At 40.7% G+C, this 26,697-nt stretch overlaps 1 protein-coding gene across 2 annotated transcripts; it reads left to right on the top strand.

The window, feature by feature from the left end:
• The first annotated feature begins 1,369 nt into the window (after positions 1–1,369).
• LOC132152076 (multidrug resistance-associated protein 1-like) lies at positions 1,370–26,654 on the top strand. Of its 2 annotated transcripts, XM_059560752.1 has the most exons (28): positions 1,370–1,523; positions 3,308–3,427; positions 4,563–4,624; positions 4,732–4,863; positions 5,342–5,548; positions 6,419–6,596; positions 6,953–7,114; positions 7,287–7,379; positions 8,335–8,538; positions 8,684–8,830; positions 16,751–16,838; positions 17,790–17,859; positions 17,966–18,092; positions 18,365–18,541; positions 18,704–18,871; positions 18,968–19,160; positions 19,269–19,350; positions 19,850–19,958; positions 20,052–20,259; positions 20,344–20,654; positions 20,792–20,991; positions 21,265–21,391; positions 21,691–21,792; positions 21,964–22,110; positions 22,445–22,603; positions 22,721–22,887; positions 23,051–23,245; positions 25,597–26,654. In XM_059560752.1, the coding sequence occupies exons 1-28, from the start codon at positions 1,401–1,403 to the stop codon at positions 25,703–25,705; spliced, it is 4,167 nt and encodes a 1,388-aa protein (XP_059416735.1). In that variant the 5' UTR covers positions 1,370–1,400; the 3' UTR covers positions 25,706–26,654. The 2 variants fall into 2 exon arrangements, with proteins under 2 accessions (XP_059416735.1, XP_059416736.1); XM_059560753.1 differs by lacking the exon at positions 25,597–26,654 and having other exon boundaries at positions 23,051–23,328.
• Positions 26,655–26,697: the final 43 nt, after the last annotated feature.

Here is a 26,697-nt window from a genome sequence, read left to right as displayed (position 1 = left end):
AACTAAACAAATTTAATGATGCATTAGTCTTCAGGTCATTAAGAAAGCATAGTATAATTTTAAAAGTAAAGTCTATATCCACTAAAATTCAGTTATCAGATAATCTGTTTTATCCGTATACTTTGTTGCAAAAGCTGTTTACTGACTGAATTAACCTGTACGCAACCTGCATGTATAAAATTATTTTTCATAGCTTTTTTTCTTGGTTGGGTGCTCATTTGACAGGATTAAATTTTGCTTGCTGTTCTTCCTTCTACAAAGGTCATGGCCTCAATAGCTGTAATTTAAATCTATTAAGGGTGCTTTTACACTAGCACTTTTGGTGCGCACCCGGGTTCGATTGATGTCAGAGTTCGGTTCGTTTGGATGATGTGAACGCTGTCTTCCGTACTCGGATGCGCACCCGCAAACCGTACCCGAGTCCGCTTAAAAACGGTGGTCTGGGGTACGCTTCATGTGAACTCTGGTACGGTTCGCTGCTTATGTGCACGCAATCGTACCAAATTGCGGAAGTGAACCGCTTTTAATGACAAATTATTTGATGAAAAAGTGTGTTTGTGTGTGTGTTTCACTCACTTTCCTGATGAGCGTGACTGACACAGTGCAAGCAGAGAGCTTTACATCTCATTTATGTTCGCCTAAACGTTCTTTAGAGCATTTTCAGTACATTCTTAAGAAAGACGCAAGTGACGTTATGTACCGAAGCTTTATAAACAAAACGAACAGTTCAAAAACGTAATACATAAAAGTGCAGAGAGTAATGTTATGCCTTTGCCGCCTTCTCCTGCGCTGTCGTTACCAAGCAACGGGGTAAACAGCTGCTGGCTTGATGACGCAAGCGAACCGCGGTTCGGACTCAAATATTATAATATGAACACAGTCCAGCGGGGGCAGGGGGAGGGGGGAGCAACCAAACTCGGGTTCGGACCAGGCAAGTGAACCAAGTGTGAAAGCACCCTTAGTGTGATTAAATCTATTCAAGTCTTTCACAGTGAGTTAGAGTAAAGGTGAAATGTGTCATTTCAATACAAAAAGTATGACGTAATAAAGTTTCCCAGTTTCCCATTGGTCGACCAAACAGACAGTCCCACCCCAAACTCAAACTCACACCACTGACCACTCAAACAGAACCACAGTGTTTACACTTTCTGGGGGCGGAGTCTACAAATGAATTAAGCCGGGGTAGGAGAACGTATTTTAGCATTGAAAAAAAAAAAAAGACACGCTTCACTTTTAAAGTAAACTTTCAGCATCATTCAGTAGATATTCACCAGGAAGAGGGCATTCTGTATTTAAGCTTCTTTTTAAAGTTATCCCTTTTTTTGTACATACTGTAATATTAGCAGATAGCAGAACAATGTTATTTACAACTGTGTGTTTGACAGGTGTTAGCCGTGTGCATGATTTATTGGGAGAGAGTGCGGGGATGCCGTTCCTCTGTTTTCCTGTTCTTCTTCTGGCTGTTGGCCGTGGTTTGTTCCCTCATTCCACTTCATGCAAAGGTCCAGTTGGCTGTGGATCAGGTGAGAGAAATGACAATTGACACAGACCCCAAAGCTGGGAAATATCAGTTTCATGGTACATTCACAAAACCCTGGACTAACCCTTCTCCACATTTGGATGTATATAACAAAAAACAGGTGCACACATGAAAACATCCTCATGCTCAAAACATACAGACAAACACGGATGCATACATGGTCATATAGTAGATACATATCCACACATGCACAAGCAAATACATCGCAGCACACTCTCGCAAACTCACAGCAGCTCAGCATTCCAGCAGTTTCTACTTTTAGCACCGTTGTTTTTTTTCCAGGTTTGGATTTGGTTTGTCACATTCATATCATAAGTTCAGGTGAAGTCCAAGTAGGTGTTAGTATGAAACATAAGTCAGAAAGTGTTTAAATCTGACTTTTGCCCCTACTGGACTTTACAGTATGTGGAAGTGTTTTTCTTTAAGACAAAATTCTAATTTTTTTATCACCTTCACTTGAAATTAGGTGAACAACTCGCTTGGTTTAAGCTAATTATTTGATTTAAACAAATAATTAAAATCTAATGCTTTAAATATTTCATACTTGTAATCATTTTCACAGTGCCATGTCAATAACCAGTCCACGGTACATGTTTCTAAGCAATTTTATATTCCACACAGTCCTTTTCAGTTCAAGGAAAAAAACACCGCTAACAAGAAAACAGGTTTACCAGTTTAAGAAATGAGACTAGGCAGTTCTGACCTATGTCATGCAAAAATGGGTCAAAAATAAAGACAGATAGGCATATTTCTCTGGCATGCTTGAATAAGAGTGGGAAGGCATTTTGGCTGACCATTGTGACCACTGAAACCACTCTGGCCTTGTTTTTTATTTTGTGGTGTGGTTAAGAATAAAGCCTCTATCTTAGCAAGGGTCTCCACGGCCAAACGGATGTTTACTACAGATTTGTCTCAACATGGCTTGCGCTCCAATTGTGAAGCCAGGATGCTATACCCAGGACACCAGAAAGAAAACGTAGAATCTACTAAATGTATAGAAATGCATGAGCAGCATATGAACAGCACATGTGAAGCGTTTGTAAATATAGCTACTTTTGGCTCATAACCAGCAAATAATGGCTGGAGCCCGGAGGTTTGAACAGCAGCAATCTATGAGTTTCCAGATTGTAGCGTGACTTGAGGCCTTTTATGGCTCTTTTCATACGTAATTCATTTATATAAAGCAGGCCATTAAAGAGTTTGGTTTTCACCATGATTTGCCTTAACTGTTCAAAATAAGCTTTACTGTGTTGTTAATGCTCGTGCACACCCTTGTCTTCTGACATTAGGCGAAGTAAGAAGGAAATCTGCACTGTAGTACTGCATGATTTCTTACAGAATAAACAACAGATCATATTTTTTTTACATTAATCCTTAGTTTGGGAAATGACGTCAATGACATGTAAACAACATGCTCCTGCTTTCTCCACCAATTAGCTCTTCTGTGAAGTCTGAGAGTTCTTGCATGACACTTTGAGCGACACTTTGAATTGTCCTCAGTAAACAAGCCCTTCAAAGTTCAATAGGAGATGTAGTCTTGGGATGGATAATCACCAACAAGGTGTGTTCCAGAGAGTTCCATAAGAACAGAATGTTCAGCATGTAAACAGCGTGTTGGAAAGTCTGCGGATCAGGACTGGAATAACATCACAGTAGCATTATGAGAAATGCCTGGTTGTGGTACCCGTTTACAATTGAAAGTCTGCCTGCGCTCTCTTTTTCTGTCATCTGTATGTGATTGTTGATTCGTATGTCTCTTCTTTTCAGGGTCTTTCTCCAGATATTGTGCGGTATTTGGCCTTTTTCTCGTATTTTGCCCTGCAATTGGCGCAACTCTTCCTCAGCTGTTTTGCAGACCGGGCTCCCTCAGGCAAAGCCGCCCTCAAGGTACGAACGGAGCAAACTCTTCATTCGCTAAAATAATCCATCACAAACAATTCTGTGGTGAATTGCTGTTGTTTACTATTGTTCTTATGTAATATAAACACAACCCCTCCATTTTGAAGTGAATTATGGTAATGGTGGTAGCAACTTTTGTCTCCCGCAAGTATGTAGCACTTAGATATTAGATATTGGATAAAAAAGATGTTTTTCAGCAGTCAGTTTGACTAATCTACATGGACACTCTGTGGTTCCTCCATCGCAGATAATGATATATCCTTTTTTTTTTTTTTATTAAATTCTTGACTCATTCTGCCCACTGTTTGGTTATTATGTATGCAAGTTACACACAGAGCAGGGCAGCACAGAAAGTAATCTCCAGACATCTTGTGAGAAAGTGGTCCATCTGACTGTTCTCCTCCAGAGAAAAATAAGGAAACAAGCTCAGAGAGGAATTAGTGTGTTTTGATGTCGGTGCCACACCCCTTGATCCCCTCCTGGCCCAGTCACTTCCTGTGTAGGGTTATTCACAGCATCCTGAAAAGTGAGACCTCCGGTGAGTGTGAGTGTTTGGGTGGATGGCTGTACAGGCAAGGGGGCAGCACTGAGGTCAGCAGTGGGTGGAAGTGTGTTACTGTGCCACATCCACACACACACACACAGAGATAGAATTCTCCCACTCTTACTCACAGTCACTTTCACACAGTTTCTCTGTTTACTCTGAGTTCACTGTTGCCAAATATGATTTCTAACCACTGCTTTCTCCATCCAAGAAAGCAAAACAGTGAAAATCTTATTTCTAAAACTGAATGTTGAAAATTTGACCGTTATTATTGTGTATAATATTACAACTGTTTCCAACAATCCTTGTTATAGTGAATGAAATAATTGTACCTTTATCATATTTTAATTAACAAGTTTGATTTGGTTATTCCATTGAAGACACTGCTAGGCATCAGTATTGGACAATATATTTAATGTTAATGCTACCAGGGCAATAAAGTAGGCAAATATATTTAAGTCAGCGAATTATAGCCCAAAGAGACCCATTGGTATTTCATATGTTTTTAAACAGATATTCACATTGTGTACTTTTTGGACATTTTGTATATTTGTAACCAACTTGTTCTTCTTTTCTCAGAATGCATGTCCTGTTCAAGATGCATCATTCCTGTCCAAGATCCTCTTCTGGTGGTTCAGCGGGTAGGGAATTAAATGATATTGAATAGCATTGCTAATTTCTAACTCTTTTAAATACTTGTTGATACAGTAAATGTAATGCATTTAGTTTGTGTTGTGTGTGCTTCCAGGTTAGTTTTTAAGGGATACCGTTCTCCTCTGCAAGCAGAAGATCTATGGAGTCTGAGGGAAGAGGATACTTCTGAGAATATAATATCAGACCTGGAAGAAGAATGGACAGCAGAGCGCACCAAGTTACAGCAGTAAGTTCTATCAAAATAACAGACAAGGTTTTCCCACACGTGACATTCTGAAGCACATGTACATTTATATTGTTTCTTGATGTTACTGTGGATCCTCATGTTGCTTAAATCAGTGCAATCACATTTCCATCTGAAAGATGCCCATAAAAGAGACAGACCTAAAATAAGTCAAAAGGAGCACTACTGCGTACATGGCCGAGACAGCAGGATTGTGTCAGTTGGTTGGCTTGTTAACACTTCTCTGTTTTGAACATACAGTGTTTTCAAGTCATCTGAAATCCTCTTTTAAGGCCTCACATGTCAGAGGTCCCATGCATTTTACAATTTGTGGAAACTTGCGCTGTGGCAAAGGATGTTTTAATGTCATTCTGTTTTCAATTACAACTTACAAAGAGGGATTCAAATGCTTAACAAATGCATTTAGGCTTTAGCACCAATTTCTTATGCACATGTCCATTTGCACTTTCTCCATCTACAGGCAGGAGAACCACCTTAGCACCAGTATTGCCTTGGAATCTCGACTACCAGAGCAGGCCCAATTTCTCAGGAAGATTCAGAAAGAGCAGAGTTCGGGATTATGTCTCTTACGGACACTTGCGCGTAGCTTTGGACCCTACTTCCTAAACGGGACGCTGTGCCTCATGGTCCACGATGCCTTCATGTTTTCAGTTCCACAGGTTCTAAGGTGAGAAAGTCAAAGCAGATTTAATGAGTCATCTTGGCCCAGTCCTTAGTTTTAAGTTAATAAACTTTGGGCTTTTGGTATATCTAGGATAAGTTAGGATTTGGGCTGTGTTTATGAGAAATTCTGCCTTCAGATAAACACAGATGGCCCCACTGTGCTTTTATAGACAACTTGCTAGGTTATCAAAATATTTTTAGAAGAGACATCTTACGGTTCACAATATTTTGGGATGAAAATTGGTGGTGTGCGGCAGGTGCTTGAGTCAGAAACGCCATGCCATGCCATCCAGACAGAGATCATGCTTTTTATGCCCACAGAGAAGCAATTATGGCTTCAAGTCTGAAAGCTTGAGAGAGTGAGAGATGACCACAGCATTCTGTCCACGTAGACGTGTTAGCTTCAAGGAGGGTAGAGGAACACTGTCGGCGTTGTGGTTACTTATAGGCAAGCAGCCAGCTAAGGGTTCAGTTAGGTTCAGTCAGCTCCCTGCAAGCTGTATCTGGAAGATCCAAACTGTAGCAAGTACATTTATTGTAAAAAAAAGGGGACTTTGATGGGAACTGTGGAAACATTCAAGGTAACCAACGTGGATTTTGTAGCATTTGGTTAGCATTCAGTAAAACATTTTTCCAGTTGAACATGCTACCTCTTGTTAGGTTCAACAAATCTACCATTCTTCATTTTCAAAACATTTTCAAAGAAAGCTGTGGGTTTAAGCGCTACTGTAAACCTTGAGCCTAACCATAATGTGTGGATGTGGTCTGCTGCAGAGGAATCTAGCCAAATGCTTAGCTATATCAGAAATCAGCAAATTTCTTTGTAATTTATAGTGCATTCATTCAAACCCATTTCTTTCTCTTTTTCTTTAAGTCTGTTGTTAGGCTTTATGAAGGACGAGGAGGCTCCGATGTGGAAGGGCTTTTTCTACGCCTCTCTTATGTTCCTCCTGTCCTGCCTTCAGTCTGTCTTCAACCACCAGTACACATACACCTGCTTTACTGTCGGCATGAGGGTTAAAACAGCTGTCATGGGTCTGGTCTACAGAAAGGTGGGCAATCTAACCAGCACAAAGGCCTTGTTAAAACATATGATTTTGTGATTGGTTCTTGATTTTTAAGTAAAGGGAGCAAGTGCAGAAATATATATATTTTAAGATTAATCTACCAAATGTTATGGACCATGCCATGTAATTTCGTAGACTCATCTTGTGGTTGAACTACTTAAAGTCATGATAATGCAGTGTTGGGTTGAATTTGTAAGCTCAGCGAAATTCCTGTCATTACAATTCTGCTTCCCGTAGGGCATGACCAATTAAAGTCAATTCAACTGTACTTATGAAAATGAGTCAGTCCAATTTATTTTAATCACTCCTTTTCTCTTGTGTTTGCATCTTGTTTTCCTCAGTCTCTTGTTGTTAACAGCGCAGCACGTAGAACATGCACAGTGGGGGAGATCGTCAATCTGGTCTCTGCTGATACCCAGAAGCTGATGGACTTTGTGGTGTATTTCAATGCGGTGTGGTTAGCACCCATTGAGATAACGCTCTGTCTCTTCTTTCTTTGGCAGGTGAGGGTGCATATGTTTGATTATTTTCATTCTACTCCAGTAAACTGTCTGTATTCTAGGAATACAAGTAAAATCTGAATTTATTTTCTAAGCATTTAGGGATATTGGTTGAATAGCTGTTTTATCTTTCCAAGAAAAATAAATGAGACATGTCTTATTTGACTTATTTCAGCATTTAGGACCATCTGCTCTAGCAGGCATTGCCACTGTGATCTTCATTTTCCCTCTGAATGGATTTATTGCAAGGCAGAGAAGCAAACTCCAGGTACTTTAATGTTGTAACTCAGGACCATGTGTTGTCACTTAACTGCTCTTTGAAGCCTGGACTCCTTAGAGGGGTCATGAAATGGAAAATCTAAATGTCCTTGATACATGTATAAACAGATATATAAGAGGTTACTCTACAATAAAACATTTTGCAAGTTTCATATACCTCAAAAATGTTTTCTAAATATGTTGCACTGGAAGTGATGGCAGTCCCATGTACAGTATTTTAGTTCTTGGAGGCAAGTAGATTTATATATGACATCTGAATTATATCTGAATGAGATTCTCATTAAAGGAGATGAAAATGTGTTCCTTGTTTATCTTACCCACTAAAATTATTTCTGAGACATGAGACCATAGAGGAGAGCTATGAATGAGTGCTAAAGAGAGTCAGTGTGAAGGGTCCACAGCTGGTTTAGAGCGTGGGTGCGCGGGCTGGATTCAAGCTTTTCTTCCTCCTTTGAAGTTCCCCATGCTTCCTTTGGAGCAAAGTAACCACAATGCTTTCAAACGGCAATAAAGCTTAAATTTTATTTTCAGACATCAACCGACATTTGGCATGCCACTAATTGAGTCAGTCTCTCAGGTCAGTTAGGAATTTACTGTCTTTAAGTATCAGTCATCCTGGTGTGAGATCATCCTGCTGAAAAGACCAGCCCAAATTGATGTGATACCGGTCTAATTAGTGGACCAGTATAACCATCCTGTTCATCAGCAAATCATAGCTGGTTAAGATGGTTAATGGTAATGGTGGTTGTCCATTCTGGTTCAGTTAGTGAAAAAGACTTTGTATGAACATCAGAAGACCAGTATTCAAAACAAAACATATGCTGGAAACCAGCTATGCAGGTTTTTGTTAGCTGGGTAGCCAGACTTCAAATATTTATTTAGTGGTTTTATGACAAAACTTGTGATGTTTAATGACAGTATCCTGTTTTCTGGTCATTCCACAGGAGGTACAAATGAAGTACATGGATGGACGGGTCAAGTTAATGAATGAGATTCTGAATGGAATCAAAATCTTGAAGTTCTACGCTTGGGAAAAAGCTTTTCTGGAGCAGGTCCTGGGATACAGAGAGAAGGAGCTAAAAACCCTGAAGAAATCACAGATCTTATACTCTGTGTCTCTTGCCTCTTTTAACTCCTCATCCTTCCTGGTGAGATAAAAACATGATTATTGAGTAATGCTTTAGGCCACACTTTGGGGAAAGAACTAAAACTAAGTTTACATAATACATAAGTAATGATTGTAAAAAAGTCATTGCAGGGTTTTTTTCAACTGCAATTTCCATTCTTTGCCAGATTGCTTTTGCCATGTTTGGTGTCTATGTGCTCATTGATGATAAGAATGTTCTGGATGCTCAGAAAATCTTTGTATCGATGGCTCTCATCAACATACTGAAAACTCCCCTAAGCCAACTTCCTTTTGCCATGAGCACAACCATGCAGGTGAGAATGCATCAACGCTAACATTACATTCTGCCCTGATTATTTAAAGAGCAGTTCATATGGGTTTTCGAAAAAAGATTTTTTGCAGTTTGTAACGTAGCTATCCTTCAATGTAAAGAGTCTGCATAGTTGTTAATCAAAAATGTGCATTATAAATAAAAATAATTTCTCTCAAAAGAAAGAGTCGACTCTGAACCGCTTTAATGAGTATTCATATTTTCAAAATCTTCTGCCTGTTACCTATATACATCACAAGATAACACATTAAGTGTGTTCACATCATGTTCAGAAGTTGGTGTGTTGTGCACTGTGAAATCAGGTTAGTTTTGTTTTCACTGCTGAGAGATGATGATGTGAAGAACCTGTCACAGTGATTGAGTCACGAGATCCAAGTGTGAGGTAAAAATGGTTTATTTGTAACTCAGATAGCCAGCAATGAGAACGTAGGAAGACGATGGCAAAACACCAGATGAATCACGTCCAGACCACTCAAGCAGCAGTAACTCAAACCCAGCTCAGGAATCCCAGGCGGGCGAGGAATAAGGTCCAGAGAATCCCAACTGGAGGGACAGGGCATTACTAGACAAAAGAGACAGACGAGAAATCAACGAACCAACAAAACAAACAGGATGCCAGCCAAACAAAGGCAGCGCAAATGAGGTGCCGCTGGCGCTCATAGACCACAGCTGCTGCTGGTTAACAGACGCACACAATCAGACAGAGACGCATGATGAACGTACTGACCCATGAACCGTGACAGTACCCCCTCCCCTAGGAACGTCTCCTGGCGTTCTCAGGAGAACCTACCCGCCGATTGAAATCATCGATAAGGGAGTGGTCCAATATGTCTCTAGCAGGAACCCAACTCCTCTCCTCCGGACCATAACCTTCCCAGTCCACCAAGTATTGAAGTCCCCTCCACCTCGATTCCAGAATACGTTCAACCGAGGTTGGGGGTAATGGGTGAATGAAAAACGGGCTTTAATTTAGATACATGAAACACCGGATTAATTCTCCTGTACGCAGGAGGAAGTTTGAGGCGGACTGCCACCAGACTAATAATTTTGGTGACAGTAAATGGGCCAATAAATTTGGGCACAAATCCACGTTCATTTTCAGTGTTTATTTGTGCATCTTCTCAGTTAACAACAGCTCTGTGTAGTAAAAGCTGCTCTATGTGAAATCACACACCTGATGGAATTTACCGTTGATTAGAGAACTGGCTTTACTGACAAGATGTGATCGGAGCACCCCTAGTTCTTAGAAACCAAACATTGTAACATTCGTTCTAGATCTTGGTTGGCCCTCTCTGTCTGACCATTACTCTGAGGATGAAATCCAGAAGAAAGACTAACAGTCGCCCCCAGTAATTTACTAAATTCTCTCCAAAATTTGGAAACAAACTGAGGCCCCCTATCAGAGACCACGTCCATTGGGAGGCCATGTAAGCAATAAACATGATCTATGACAGCAACCGCTGTTTCTCTGGCAGAAGGTAATTTAGGCAGAGGAATGAAATGAGTTGCCTTTGAGAACCGGTCCACCATGGTCAAAACCACCATGTTTCCCTGTGAGGGAGGGAGACCCGAAATGAAATCTAGCGAAATGTGGGACCAGGGTCTCGAAGAAACTAACAACGCCTGAAGGAGTCCAGCAGGGGGTCAATTGGAAGACTTCGAAACAGCACAGCCAGAGCAAGTCAAAACAAAAAGACGAATGTCACGAGCCATGACTGGCCACCAAAACCACTGTTTAACGAGAAACATTTACATTTACATTTAATCATTTAGCAGACGTTTTATTCAAAGTGACTTACAAATGAGAACAATAGAAGCAGTCAGATCAACAAGAGAACAACAACAGTATACAAGTGCCATGACAAGTCTCAGTTAGTCTAGTATAGAACGCATAGCTGCTTTTATTATTTTTTTTTATAAATGAAAAGACAAGAAAAAGAAAAAGTGCTAGTATTAGTTGGTTAAGTGCATGCGAAAAAGATGAGTCTTTAGATGTTTCTTGAAAATGAGTAAAGACAAATTGAGATTGGTAGGTCATTCCACCAGCTGGCCACAGTCCAGGAAAAGGTCCGTGAGAGTGATTTTGAACTTCTTTGGGATGGTACCACAAGGCGTTGTTCACTTGTAGAGCGCAATCTTCTGGAGGGCACATAAGATTTAACCAGTGGGTTTAGGTATCTTGGTGCCGTGCCAGTGGTCGTCTTGTAGGCAAGCATCAGTACCCTGAATTTGATGCGAGCGGCTACTGGTAGCCAGTGTAACCTGATGAGGAGAGGAGTGACATGAGCTTTTTTTAGCTCATGGAAGACAACCCTCGCTGCTGCATTCTGGATCAATTGTAGAGGCTTGACAGTACATGCAGGAAGGCCCGCCAGGAGAGCATTACAACAGTCCAGTCTGGAGAGAACAAGAGCTTGGACAAGAAGTTGGGTGGCTTGCTCTGACAGGAAGGGTCTAATCTTCCTAATGTTGTATAAGGCAAACCTGCAGGAGCGAGTCGTTGTAGCAATGTGGTCTGTGAAGCTTAACTGATGATCCATCACAACTCCTAGGTTTCTGGCTGTCCTCGAAGGAGTAATGGTTGATGAACGCAGCTGTATAGAGAAGTTGTGATGAAGCAATGGGTTAGCTGGAATCACCAGGAGTTCTGTCTTCGTAAGGTTAAGCTGAAGGTGATGGTCATTCATCCAGCTAGAAATGTCACTCAGACAGGCTGAAATGCGAGCAGCTACCGTCGGGTCATCTGGAATGAGAAGTAGAGTTGGGTGTCATCAGCGTAGCAGTGATAAGAAAAGCCATGCTTCTGAATGACAGATCCTAATGACGTCATGTATATGGAGTAGAGAAGTGGTCCAAGTACTGAGCCTTGAGGAACCCCAGTAGCAAGGTGTCGTGACTTAGAAACATCACCCCTCCAAGACACACTGAAGGATCTGTCAGAGAGGTAGGACTTAACCCACAGGAGTGCAGTTCCAGAGATGCCCATCTTTCTGAGGGTGGACAGGAGAATCTTGTGATTAACAGTGTCAAAAGCAGCAGACAGGTCCAGTAAGATGAGTACTGAGGATTTTGAAGCTGCTCTTGCTAGTCGCAGGGCTTCGGTAACCGAGAGCAGAGCAGTCTCAGTTGAGTGGCCACTTTTGAAGCCAGATTGGTTGCTGTCCAGGAGGTTGTTCTGTACAAGGAACATAGAAAGCTGGTTGAACACAGCTCGCTCAAGTGTCTTTGCAATGAATGGAAGAAGGGATACCGGTCTGTAGTTTTCAAGAAGCGCTGGATTTAGAAATGGTTTCTTGAGCAGTGGGCTTACCCGAGCCTGCTTAAATGCTAAGGGAAATGTTCCAGAGTGAAGAGAGGAGTTGATAATGTGAGTAAGCGAAGGTATGACTGAAGAAGAGATCGCTTTAAGGAGGTGAGTGGGGATCGGATCAAGTGGATAGGTAGTAGGATGATTGGACAGGAGAAGTTTGGAGACGTCCATCTCTGAGAGTGGGAAGAAGGAGGAGAAAGAGTGTGCGTCGGTCATTGTGAAGTTGTCCTCAGTCTGCGGTGGGGAGAATTGGTCACTGATGGTTCTTGTCTTATTTGTGAAGAAAACTGCAAAGTCGTCCGCTGTAAGAGTTGATGGAGGAGGTGGTGGCGGTGGATTAAGAAGAGAAGAGAAAGTCTTGAAGAGTGTCCGAGCGTCACAACAGCTGTTAATTTTGTTGTGGTAGTAGGATGTTTTAGCCGTGAAGACATTTGCAGAGAAACATGGTATGATTAACCCCAGGATGGCAAGTTACCTTGGAATAATGACCCCATCGGATAACTTCAAACCTTAAAGCCTCTGGCACAAACAACTGACCGGTTGGGCATCCAGGCGGGGGTGTTACCCCTTGTGAGACTGTGTGAACCTTCGACTCGAAGTCCCACGTGACTGCAGAAATAAAGACTTTCTGCGGTACAATGGGTTCGGAAAAAGATGGGCGATCTGAAACATCAAAAATACGGGATAACGAGTCCAGTTTGATGTTCTTAGAACCTGGACGATAAGAAATAGAAAAATCAAAACGACCGAAAAAAGAGCCCACCGAGCCTGCCTAGAGTTTAATCTTTTAGCGGACTTGATGTTTTCAAGATTTTTGTGATTGGTCCAAACAATAAAAGGAACCCCTGAACCTTCCAACCAATGACGCCACTCTTCCAAAGCGAGCTTGACTGCCAAGAGCTCTCTGTTACCAATGTCATAATTAGCCTTTCGCTGAGCCCCGCCCCCCTTAGTTACTGTTGCTACTTCCGACAAACAAACGGTCAAACATGACCAGAGCGACAGATTGCCATGACGGGAAGAGGTATACCCGTGTGTGTCAGTGACCTTTTTTTGGAGCAATACCTCCGAGAAATCCTCCAGATAGAGGCAATAGGGGTTACAGTATGCAGTGTAAATGCGCAGTCATGGGATGTGTTTCGATCAGCGCGAGAAAGATGCGAAAATAGATGCTGAGGAGTTGAAACGGAGGCTTGCCTCCAGCAACTAAAGCCAAGTCAGAGGTGTGGAAAAGTCTTGACCATGTTTATAATGAGAATAATGAGCCAGTGTGTTATAATGCTGGACGCACCATCAGTGAGCGCAGGAACGCGCTGAAGACATCTACAGTGGATTCAATCATTTTCCTCCACAAAAACATGTAGGCTTAGCCTAATCTCTGTGAGTAATGGTTTTTCAAATGATAACTAAATATTAATTGAGTCTTAAATGCATAATGTAGACAGAGTAGGCTATATAGGCTAATGTTGGCATTATTCTTTTATTAAATTTCAGCTGCTGGCGAAGCAAATCCGGCAGAGCCTTTATCTTAATTTCGTTATTGCCAAATACCCATCTTAATTTAAAATGTATCTTAATAATATTTTTTAAGAAAGACTCGTTTTTATTGGTGTGTTGGCATATTTAGATGCTAAATGAACCTATACCTAGGGCTATTTAGAGTGCTGAGATGTTACGATGTTACAGAGGACTTATTTTATTTCTTTGTTCAAACTTCCAAGTGGTCTATTACGTTAGTCATGTATAAATTATGTTAAAACATGTATAAATGACTCATTCTTGACAAAAGGCAAAAGAGCTGCATGCGTGCGCACATTTGAATAATGTCAGGCTGTAAACGGGTTCGGGCTTTAAAAAAGCTGTCAATCAAAATGTACTTGTCGGGCTCAGGCCGAAATCTGTCGGTCTCGGGTCCTGTCGGGCCTAACTTTTAAGGCCCGATTACAGCTCTATAATCTAGTGTCCGGATTACAAACGCCGTGGGCCCACCGCTTCACCATCTTGCTTGGAGTTAAAGTTTGTCGGAACTGCCTCACATAGTAACGGTTGCTATGATGTGTGATTGGACAATGGCCGTTTTGGGGGAGGGGCCGGCGAAAGGCTAAATACTCTCGGCGGGGGACAAACAGTGAGAAAGATACGCGCAAGGATGCACCTTACCGTCTGTGAGGGAATGCTGGGATAGAACCGCGCCAACCCCCACCTCTGATGCGTCAACCTCCACCACGAACTGCCGGGAAGGATCAGGGGCAATAAGGATGGAAGCTGAAACGAAGCAGCTTTTCAGTTTGGAAAATGCAGCTTCTGCTGCACTAGACCACCTGAAGGCAGTCTTGATGGAGGTTAAGTCAAAGGGGCGGCTAGCTGGCTGAAATTGCGAATAAACCACCGGTAGAAATTGGCAAAGCCCAGAAACCTCTGCAGGGCCTTACGAGACTGGGGTTGGCCAATTTACCACAGCCTGAATCTTGTCGGTATCCATGCGCACCCCCTCGGCCGAGACAATGTATCCCAAAAAAGGAACAGACTGTGCATGGAAAACGTATTTTTCTGCCTTGACAAAAAGCCCATTCTCTAACAGCCTCTGAAGCACTCGCCTGTCGTGTTGAACATGTTCCTGGAGAGAATGAGAAAATATCAGTATGTCATCCAGGTAGACATAAATTAACTGATCTACCATATCTCTCAACACATCATTGACGAGTGCTTGGAATACCGCGGGGGCGTTACAAAGGCCAAGAGGAAGAACAAGATATTCAAAGTGCCCCCTGGGGATATTAAAAGCGGTCTTCCATTCATCTCCCTCCCCTATGCGAACCAAATATTAAGCGTTACGGAGATCCAATTTCGTGAAAAATGATGCCCCCTGCAGATGCTCGAAAGCCAACGACATCAACGGCAAAGGATAAGTATTCTTCACCGTGATGTCATTCAACCCTCAATAATCAATACATGGACGAAGAGAGCCCTCTTTCTTTTCCCGCACCTGCTGGAGAGGAAGAGGGGCAGATGATCTTGGGTGCAAGAGAATCAGAAATATATTTCTCCATGACCTCCCTCTCTGGATTGGAAAGCGAATATAATTTGCCTTTAGGCAGAGACGTACCTGACAATAACTCTATAGCACAGTCATAGGGATGATGCAGAGGAAGAGAAGCAGCCCGAGACTTACTGAACACTCTCTTCAGGTCGAGGTACTCACGTGGCACGTTAGACAGGTCAGTGTGATCATCCTGAAACACAGAACAAGACACAGGAGAACATGCAGACAACAGACATGACGCATGACAATATTCACTCCAGGACAAAACTTAATTTTTTCCCCAGTTTATGTGGGGATTATGGAGCACCAGCCAGGGATGCCCCAAAACCACAGGAGCAGCAGAAATGTCAGTTAAGAGAAAGTCAATGTTCTCAGTGTGTTGTCCAGAGATGATGAGTTTAACTGAGACTGTGGAATGTGTGACAGAGGGTAACACGGCTGACCTTTTAGTGCCACCGCAGAGATGGGCTGAGAGAGTTCCACCATAGGTATCTTAAGTCTTTTCGCTACATTAATGTCTAGAAGATTACCCTCCGCCCCCGAATCCACCAAAGCCTCACTGTGAAAAGTTAGAGAATGGAGTGTCAGCCTTACCGGTAACGACGTGACAGAAAGAGAGGATTTATCAAGAGTTACTCCACCTGTCAGTAACCTGACACGAATAGCCAGCTCAATGAGTTTATCCACCCCCGCAGGTAAATCCAAGGAATAAATCTCGTCCTTGATGGTGTCCAACAGGTCCAACTGTGCCTCAGAATTCCAGCCACACTCTGCAGCTAAAGTGCGAAATTCGATAGAATAATCGGCTACGGTGCAATCCCCTTGTCGCAGCTCCGTGAGAAGTCTGCCATAAGCAGCGCGATCAAATACATTCTTCAGCTCCTGCGAAAACGCTTGGAAGGAGGCGCAGCACGTAAGTCTCTGTTCCCACACGGTAGTTCCCCCGCTTGCCGCTCATCCTGTGAGCAGAGTTATAATGAACGCTATCTTAGATTCCTCGGTGGGAAACGATGACGGTTGAAGAGAAATATAGAGAAAGCATTTAGCCAAAAATGAGCGACACAACTGGGGCTCCCCGGAATAAAAGGCTGGTGGTGGTAGACGAGGCTCAGGAGAACGTGTGCTTTGATCCACGGCAGCTGGTGGATTGGACGCAGGTGGTTGCTGAGAAGAAACAATCTCTAACTTGAAGTGCTGAAACTGAGTGGTAAGTTCCGAAACCTGAGCGACCAGGGCTTGGACAGCACGACCCGTAGCCATCATCTGGTCCTTTTGCCGTTCCATGCGAGAGTTACTACTGGTTAAAAATTCTCGTAATTCTGCCGAGCTCGCTGGATCCATTCTGGTTGGTTCGTTCTGTCACAGTGATCGAGTCACGAGATCCAAGTGCACGGCAAAAATGGTTTATTTGTAACTCAGATAGCCAGCAATGAGAACGTAGGAAGATGATGGCAAAATCCCAGATGAATCACGTCCAGACCACTCAAGCAGCAGTAACTTATTTCTTATTGATCTTTTAATGAAATTTACAAATTATTCTTGTGTTGCAGGCTCTTGTCTCTTTAAAGCGTTTGGGGAAATTTCTTTGTCAAGATGAACTCAAACCAGATAATGTGACAAGGGAATTCTTTAATTCTGGTGAGAGATCACTTGTTGAAAAACATTATTGTGCAATAGTTTAGTAAGGCTAAAAACTGAATGAATGTTGTCTGTAGCCTGTGCGACTTTCCCTCTTCCCCTCACTTCACTCTGTCAGTAAAAATATGAGTGAGAGCAAGAATAAAAACAATTTGATAATAGCCTCTAAATTTCACAGTTAGATGGCAGTTAGTCTCATTTCCTTTCACTGGAATAAGTAATTATCTCTGAAAACTCACTGGATCACCTGCATGTGAATGCAGTGTAGCCTACTACATAAAATATATTTATTTGTATATTATGTTTGTATTTATTAATTTTATTTTTACTTGTAGATCAGCATAGAACTTGCACAGAAACAAAAGTCCATTAAAAAACAGTTAGCCTTGTGACAAAATGAACACCACTACAATATTACAGTACTGAATTATATATTATTATTTACTCTATATTATTATTTATAATGGACTTGTTAGACAACATATTATTTATAACTTTTATATAATAAAAAAAATATCTATTTTGTATTTATATATATAAAAATACATGTTGCTATAAAAAAAAAATATAGGAGATATTAAAGTACTGCCAGTATGTTGCCATGAACGATGCTCAAACATACGCGGTCATTTAGCAGTCATTATACAAAGACATTTGCTTGGGGGATGAGGGTGGGCGGCATTCATCAAAGTTGTTCGGGATAGCTTGTGAAAACTGTTAATGTGAAGATAAAGATTATTAAAGTGTGTAATTAAAGTGTGTCTATAATTTCACAAGCTGTAGTAGAAATCTAGTTTCTGAATCTATGTCATTTCAACTGCACTTTTCTCCAGAACAATTTGCATTTGTGTAGATAGTCTGCCTTTATAAATTGCATGTTATGGTTAGTGATTAAGGCATGATATTACATGATTTACTTTTACTCTTTTATTGTCCCTCTTTACTTGTCAGATGTGGATGCTGTAGTGTTTGAGAATGGAACTTTCAGCTGGTCTAAGGATGGCCCCCCGTGTCTAAAAAGGTATTATTATCCAGAAGGTTTCCACAAGGCTCCTGAATACACAATCAGGCAATAAGTCTCCGAGTTTAAACAAATTCCCCCTCACTTACTATGTGTTTTGGAGCAGGATCAGTGTAAGAGTTCCCTGTGGATCACTGGTTGCCGTTGTCGGCCATGTTGGCAGTGGGAAATCCTCATTGCTTTCTGCCATGCTTGGAGAGACTGAAAAAAAAAGTGGGATCGTCTCAGTCAAGGTACTTAAACTAATCACCCATAACTCTTATTGTATATACTTTATGAAATATAATTTTGAATGGCATGTCATGATTATACAAAAAGTGACCACAATGACAGTCCTGCCTTTCAAAATAGAATCATATATTGCAATTATAAAAATACATGAGGTACAATGGTCTGAGACCACAATGAAAATCAAATTTAAATCTGGAAATAATTTCAAGGACACTAATCAAATTTCAAACTGCAAAATAGTCTTCTTAGCATTTCTTTGCTCCTGTCAATATAGGGCTCAATTGCCTACGTTCCCCAGCAAGCTTGGATCCAAAATGCCAGTCTGCAGGACAACATTCTGTTTGGACGGGAAAAAAAGGAAAGCTGGTATCAGCGGGTGCTGGAAGCCTGTGCCCTGCTGCCAGATCTGGACAATCTGCCTGCAGGAGATTCCACTGAGATTGGAGAGAAGGTGAGACCCTCGTACTTTACCCAAAGTAGAGGACTGGGCTAGTATGAGCTAAAGTTCCATGATTTAGATTGATTCAATAGGATTAATAGGCATCCATGAGATCTGTATATAAATCTTGATATACAGCTAGATAAAAATAGTTTATGCATTGTCTTTTGCCAGGGTTTAAATTTGTCTGGAGGACAGAAACAGAGGGTGAGTCTGGCACGTGCTGTTTACAGGAAAGCTGATGTGTACCTGCTTGATGACCCCCTATCTGCTGTGGATGCACATGTTGGTCAACACATCTTCAACAAAGTCATTGGACCCAAGGGTATACTGAGAGACAAGGTGACTATTACTGTAGTGTTTACCCTAAAGAGTTGGGGGTAATTTTCTTTCTTGCTGTTGCTTCCAACATCTAACATTCAACATTATTTTTTTAAGACAAGGGTTTTAGTGACCCATGGAATGAGCTTCCTGCCTCAGGCGGATTTGATTCTGGTTCTGGTGGATGGTGAGATCAGTGAGCGAGGCTCCTATCAAGAACTTCTGAGCCGGAATGGTGCTTTTGCAGATTTCATCAACACCTTTGCAAGCTCTGAAAGGAAAGAATGCCTTTCAGAGGCCTCCCAGAGAGGTAATATTACTGTGGTGTGTGTCAAATCCAATTGTTGCTTTAATGTGAAAAAAATTATTATGGATTGAATATTATTGATCAATTTATGTTTAATCCATACACTTGCAGGTTCAAGAAGACTGTCAGTAAGATTGAGTGTTACTGAATGCATGCCATTTTCCAGGGACCTGTCCCAAGAGCAGCTTATTGGGTATGGGATTTTAAATACATTTATCAAATCCTTCTGAATATGTTTTTAAATGGCACAGAAAACAGGAACTGACACTGATACTGTGGTGCAGAATGACTGCAGTTAGAGCTGGGTGACTAAAAGCCAACTCAAAAGTGTAATGTGTTTTGATAACAAAACATTTATGAAACTGAAACCTAAATACAATCAGCAGAAGTAATGGTCGCATGACTGTAACTTCACCACCACTAAGCTTACGGCAACTCTTTCAATTTTTATTTAAAATCAGTTTATTAAAAAATTCAAGTTGGAAAGTTTGAGTTAGAATTTAGCAAGAGCATGATAATAAAAACTATGAAGCTATAAAAGCAGTCTAGTGAGTAAATGAGTTGTCCATCTACAAACTCACTAGTCCCATTTAGCCACTAATAAGCAACCACCACCACTTTTAACCATTACATTTTTGTGCACAAGTTCTTCACTAAATATGAGAAGCAAAACAAATTCAAATCTCTTACAGTGGTGACACAAACAGTATTACAGTTGAGGTACTGGCAAATTCTGATGAGGACCACATCCCAGAAGACCTGGGCAAACTAACTACGGTTGATAAAGCACGGATAGGCAGAGTAAGATCATTTATCTTAAAACTTGATGACATTGTCTTTCTACTAACCATATATGTTTGGCTTATGATTTAAATGTTCCTTCTGTCACAACAGGTTAAACTTGAGATGTACATTGAATACTTCCGCACCATTGGTTTGCCTTTAATAGTTTCCATTGTATTCCTGTACGCCTTCCAACAAGCAGCATCTCTGTCTTATAATTACTGGTTAAGCTTGTGGGCTGATCAGCCTGTCATCAACGGCACTCAATTAAACACAGATTTGAAACTGGGAGTCTATGGAGCTCTCGGCTTCGCACAAGGTCAGCAGAGTCGTAGTGTTTTACACCAACAGCTCAAGTTATGATTCAAGTAAACTAAACTAATTTGAATTTCTTGTGTTTTAGGAATTGCCATATTTGGGACCACATTGGCCATCTCATTAGGGTGCATCATCGCCTCCCGCCATCTTCACTTGGACCTTCTGAACAACGTGCTTCACTCCCCTATGTCGTTCTTTGAGTCCACTCCCAGTGGAAACCTTCTCAATCGTTTTGCTAAAGAGATAGATTCCATAGACAATATGATCCCTGATGGGCTGAAAATGATGCTAGGTTACTTCTTCAAACTCATGGAAGTCTGTATCATCGTGTTGATGGCCACTCCTTTCGCTGCCGTTATCATTCTTCCTATGGCATTCCTCTATGGTTTCATACAGGTGCACCTAAATCTGCATTTATGGGGTTAAGGAAAGAATGCTAACCAACAATACCTGAATTCAGCAATAATGATCAAAATCATTCACTTGCTAAGGTTTTGACTATAATCTCTCTCTCACTCTTTTTAACCTTAAAGAGTTTCTATGTGGCCACATCCTGCCAGCTGCGGCGGTTGGAGTCAGTGAGTCGCTCTCCCATCTACACACACTTAAACGAGACCGTGCAGGGTGCTAGTGTCATCCGGGCATTCAATGAGCAGTCACGCTTCATCATGGGTGCCAATCACAAGGTGGATCATAACCAAACTGCTTACTTTCCCCGGTTTGTTGCCACAAGGTGAGGCACTCCTCAAAATTCAGTTTCACAATCAACATCTACATTCAGGAAAATATCACAAACTAGAAGCGTTCTTGTATTCAGAAACATCTAGGTGGGTGCAATAGAATGGGACAGCCATTTAAAAAACAGTGATGATGCAATTCTGCACACTCAGTGTCAATGCCTCCTTTTATGGGACATTTCTGTGACACTGCGGGGGGCCTCCTGTAACATATATATTGATTGCTTAACATTGATATAAACTTCGTTCTGGGATGTCGTCTTGTGCAGGTGGCTGGGTGTGAATTTGGAGTTCCTGGGTAATGGAATTGTCCTTGCTGCTTCTATTCTCTCTGTGATGGCAAAAGGAACCCTGAGCCCTGGGATGGTCGGTCTAGCCGTGTCTCATTCACTTCAGGTGTGAATCATTTCAATTGACTCTAGAATCCGACATTACTAATACAAATATTATGAGAGCTACCGGAGATATTTCATGTGGCAGGCCATCTCTTGCAAAGTTCACACTTAAACCAAAAAAGCTTTTAACTCTTTCACAAGATCTACTGTGGTTTGCTTTTTTTCAAATTATAAAGCATAAAAGAAATGCATAGAAAATCCATTATTTGTAGTTTGTCTTTGTTAGATCATACAATTAAGATCCCATCCATGGTGACCCTAAAGAGTCCTAAATGCTTAAATGTGTTTGCTGTCTCTCAGGTGACAGGTTTCCTGAGCTGGATTGTAAGGTCATGGACAGATGTAGAGAACAACATTGTGTCAGTTGAGAGAGTGAAAGAGTATGCAGACACACCAAAAGAGGTGAGCGTGGCTGTACAGCATAATTACAATTCAATCTATGTTTTATATATATATAAATAATTTTTTTTTTAAATAGTTAATTTGATCAGTCTTTATTTCCAGATGTAAATAATTTTTTCTTTGTTGGCCAGTAATAGCAAGCATTTTTAATGTCCAAATCATTATTTACAGGCAGCTTGGAGCATAGAGGGAAGTTCTTTACTGCCATCTTGGCCTCAAAAAGGGACCATTGAATTTCAAGATTATGGCCTTCAGTATCGTAAAGGCCTAGAGTTGGCCCTGAAGGGTATCTCTGTTCACATCAAAGAGCGGGAGAAGGTACAATTGAAGACTTTGAAATATTCTACATCAGCATTTACTATTCTAAAATATTATTGTGTTATTATTAACGTTATATTCTTGTAGACCTTGAGGGAGTAGCTCACTCAAAAATGAAATAATTTACTCACAAAGACATATATATAGCGACTGTAATGTTTTAACTAGGATATATGGTGAAAGTGAATTACTGTACATTAATTATACATGACGAACATATGGTGGGATTATAGTAATGCAAAATGTTCCTGATAATAGTTCCATAATTTCTTTGTCTGGAAGTCAATGTTGAAAAGTTCCTGCAGTCTTATTCTTTGGTTCCTTATTCTTTCAGATTGGTATTGTCGGAAGAACTGGTGCAGGAAAATCATCTTTGGCTCTTGGAATTTTCCGGATCTTGGAAGCATCAAAAGGACAGATCTACATCGATGGAATCAACATTGCAGAGATCGGGCTTCATGATCTAAGATCCCGCATCACCATAATTCCACAAGTGTGTGCAACTGAGATACTCCACCTGGAAACAAAATTACTCTATAATTTCCTCTTCACATTGCAAATTTTTATGAACTCCTCACCAGTCTGTTTTGCAATTTTAATATCCTTCCAGGACCCAGTTCTGTTCTCTGGATCTCTCCGTATGAACCTTGACCCCTTCGATGCCTATTCAGATGAGGAGGTATGGAATGCCCTGGAACTTGCTCACCTAAAAAACTTTGTGTCTGATCTTCCAGATAAACTCAATCATGAGTGCTCCGAAGGAGGAGAAAATCTCAGGTATGTGCATCAAAAAGTGCTATTATTTCATGATTTTAAATAACTAAAAAGTGGTTTAAAGTCTTTTTATTTCAAGTTCCCCAATGGCCTGCAATTTGCAGCCATGACCTTATAATCAGTAGAGACTTTGGATTAACAATAGTGAATGGTTTTCCTCCTGCAGTCTTGGTCAGAGGCAGCTGGTATGTCTAGCAAGAGCTCTTCTCCGAAAGACAAAGATTTTGGTGCTGGATGAGGCAACAGCTGCACTGGACCTGGAGACAGACACCCTGATCCAGTCTACCATCCGCAGCCAGTTTGAGGATTGTGCCGTTCTTACCATCGCACACCGCCTCAACACCATTATGGATTACACAAAGTATGTCATGATACAAAGCCACTGAACAGTAGTTCCCAAACCTTATTCTACTGCATTCTCAAAAAAAAAATCTGCTTGTTGGAGAGGTATTTATATTTACCGTTGTGTGAAATCCAGCCATTTCATGGGAATCCACGGGATTGGGAATTTTGCATAGGGACTAAATATTTCCTCATGCAGATTTCGCATCGGAATCAAGCAATTTCACCACGCTGACCAACAGAAGATTGGTTTGAAAGTGACTTGTGGCTGAGCTGTGATTCATGCATCGCTACACTACTGACAAATTTTGCTCTGCATTAAATCAAAATTGACTATTAAAGGGTTAGTTTGCCCAATTTGCAAAATTATGTCATTAATAACTTACCCTCATGTTGCTCCAAACCCATAAGACCTCCGTTTATTTTTGGAACACAGTTTAAGATATTTTAGATTTAGTCCGAGAGCTCTTAGTCCCTCCATTGAAGCTGTGTGTACGGTATACTGTCCATGTCCAGAAAGGTAAGAAAAACATCAAAGTAGTCCATGTGACATCAGAGGGTCAGTTAGAATTTTTTGAAGCATCAAAAATACATTTTGGTCCAAAAATAGCAAAAACTATGACTTTATTCAGCATTGTCTTCTCTTCCGTGTCTGTTGTAAGACAGTTCAAAACAAAGCAGTTTGTGATATCCGGTTCGCGAACGAATCATTTGATGTAACCGGATCTTTTTGAACCAGTTCACCAAATTGAACTGAATCGTTTTAAATGGTTCACGTCTCCAATACGCATTAATCCACAAATGACTTAAACTGTTAACTTTTTTAATGTGGCTGACACTTCCTCTGAGTTCAAACAACCCAATATCCCGGAGTAATTCATCTACTCCAACAGTACACTGACTGAACTGCTGTGAAAAGAGAACTGAAGATGAACACTGAGCCGAGCCAGATAATGACTCGTTCACGAGTCAAGAACCATTTCTGTCAGATGTGTCCGATTCGAGAACCGATGAACTGATGATACTGCGCATGTGGGATTCAGCGTGAAGCAAACCGACACACAGAGCGTCTGAACCGAACTGATTCTTTTGGTGATTGATTCTGAACTGATTCTGTGCTGTTATGAGCCCAGGTAAACCGAAGGCTTGCAATCATCACCAATGATGCCATTATGTCGAGCGAAAAAGAACCGGTGAACCATTTTCTTCAACCGGTTTATTGAATCAAACTGTCAGAAAGAACTGAAAACCGATGCAACTTGACTCGTGAACGAGTCATTATCTGGCTCGGCTCGGTGTTCACCTCTCTCTTCACAGCAGTTCAGTCAGTGTACTGTTTGAGTACATGAATTACTCAAAGGGAGTGTCAGCTACATTAAATAAGTTAACAGCTTAAGTCATTTGTGGATTAATGCGTATTGGTGATGCGAACCGTTTAAAACGATTCAGTTCGATTTGGTGAACTGGTTCAAAAAGATCCGGTTACATCGACTGATTCGTTCGCGAACCGGATATCACAAACTGCTTTGTTTTGAACTGTCTTACAACAGACACGGAAGAGAAGACAATGCTGAATAAAGTCGTAGTTTTTGCTATTTTTGGACCAAAATGTATTTTCGATGCTTCAAACAATTCTAACTTACCCTCTGATGTCACATGGACTAATTTGATGATGTTTTTCTTACCTTTCTGGACATGGACAGTAGACCGTACACACAGCTTCAATGGAGGGACTGAGAGCTCTCGGACTAAATCTAAAATATCTTAAACAGTGTTCTAAAGATAAATGGAGGTCTTACTGGTTTGGAACGACATGAGGGTGAGTTATTAATGACATAATTTTCATTTTTGGGTGAACTATCCCTTTAACGCTACTAGCGCATATTGCAAATCTTGGTGTGAACAATGAATCCGTGCAAATGAATCATCTGAAAATAACAATAATGACTTATAATAGAGATCAGTGGTGAAGACGTGTTTTGGAAACAGTAATTTTTAAATTCAATAAATCTTGCATTTCCGTTTGCTGCCACTATAACAAAAATAAATAACAAAAGATTTACCTTTTCATCATCATTTGGATGTTTAAATTTTGTCTTCCACCACGTGCTCATTTGTGTGACATAATTATAATGTAAGTTACAGTAATAACGCGGTTATCTGATAGCCCAAGTGTTTATTATTGTTGCACAAATGACTGAATTATCTGTAATGTCATGATTTTTTAATACTAACGTGAACAAACGGATAAATTTAGCACTTTTATATATATTTTTGAGAATGTTTGGGAACCTATTCAGATTGAGGTTGCCTGTTACACATAAATGTTTTAAACGTTACCTTATTTTTTTGTTTGTTTTGTTTTCTCAGGGTAATTGTCATGGATAAAGGGCATATCGTCGAGATGGATTCTCCCAGTAATCTCATTGCAAAAAGAGGCCAGTTTTACTACATGTGCCGGGAAGCTGGGCTCTTGTAAGACACATTACATATCGACTGTCTTCTTGCGCCTCCTTGTGGCAAAAGCAAAGAATCTACAGAGACTCGCCATTTCTCAGTTCTCAGTGCAGAGCACAGAGACATCCCAATAACACAGCTGGGGCTTCACAAGGGAAAAAAGACCAGAAACTTGAATTACACTATTCCCCACAAATGAAAATGGATAAATTTGAAGATGTGTTTACTCAGGTTTACAGCTATTTCCACTGGCATAGTAACTCAATGCATCTCTTAAGAAGAATGAGAAAAAGCTTTGCATTCCTCCAGAAGATAAAGACCAACGCTTCTAATGCTACTTGTAACAGAAAGGTGTAGTTTATGGAAACCTGTAAATACAGCAACTAATTAAACATACACACACAAATTAGTGTAGAAAGTGTCTGTTCTGCCTGTGCCGTAGCATCCATGGAGAACATGAATGTGAGAGCAGCTGACATGCTTAAGTTGTCGTACAGGTTACTAACAAATCACTGAAGACATTTCTATAAGCTCTAGTGGATTCTTAGTTCCTTTTTATAGACAATCAGTTATGTGAAGACTAACGTAAAAGAAAGAGGATAAATATGTTTACAAACATACTGCCAGAAATACTTGACCTGAAATACCAAAAAAAATTCCAGACTTCCTTTCAGACAATGAAGTTTTTACGAGAGGGTTTTTGGAGAAAAACAGTTTGGTTGTGGTGTTTGTTTGTTTGTTTGTGCCAAAGTAAACAAATAAAATGGACAATAATGGCTGGGCGAAAGAGCATGCAACCTGCACACAAGAAGAGTATTATTACATGATTTCATTCTTTCTAAAGGATCAAATATGTTCACCACCAATCTGAAAGTAAGATTTTTTTTATTTTATTTAGCAGTTCTGCACTTCAGTTTAAGAAAAGTGTTTTACAAGCATTTTGTTCTCTGTAACTTTCTGTAGATTTTTAGAAATATATTTTAACCTTAAATGTGGACATGAAGACACTGCATC

The sequence above is a fragment of the Carassius carassius genome, chromosome 10 (genome assembly GCF_963082965.1).
Source record: "Carassius carassius chromosome 10, fCarCar2.1, whole genome shotgun sequence".
NCBI lineage: Eukaryota > Metazoa > Chordata > Actinopteri > Cypriniformes > Cyprinidae > Carassius > Carassius carassius.
Note: the sequence above shows the minus strand (reverse complement) of the source record. Positions and strands in the feature narration are given on the sequence as shown.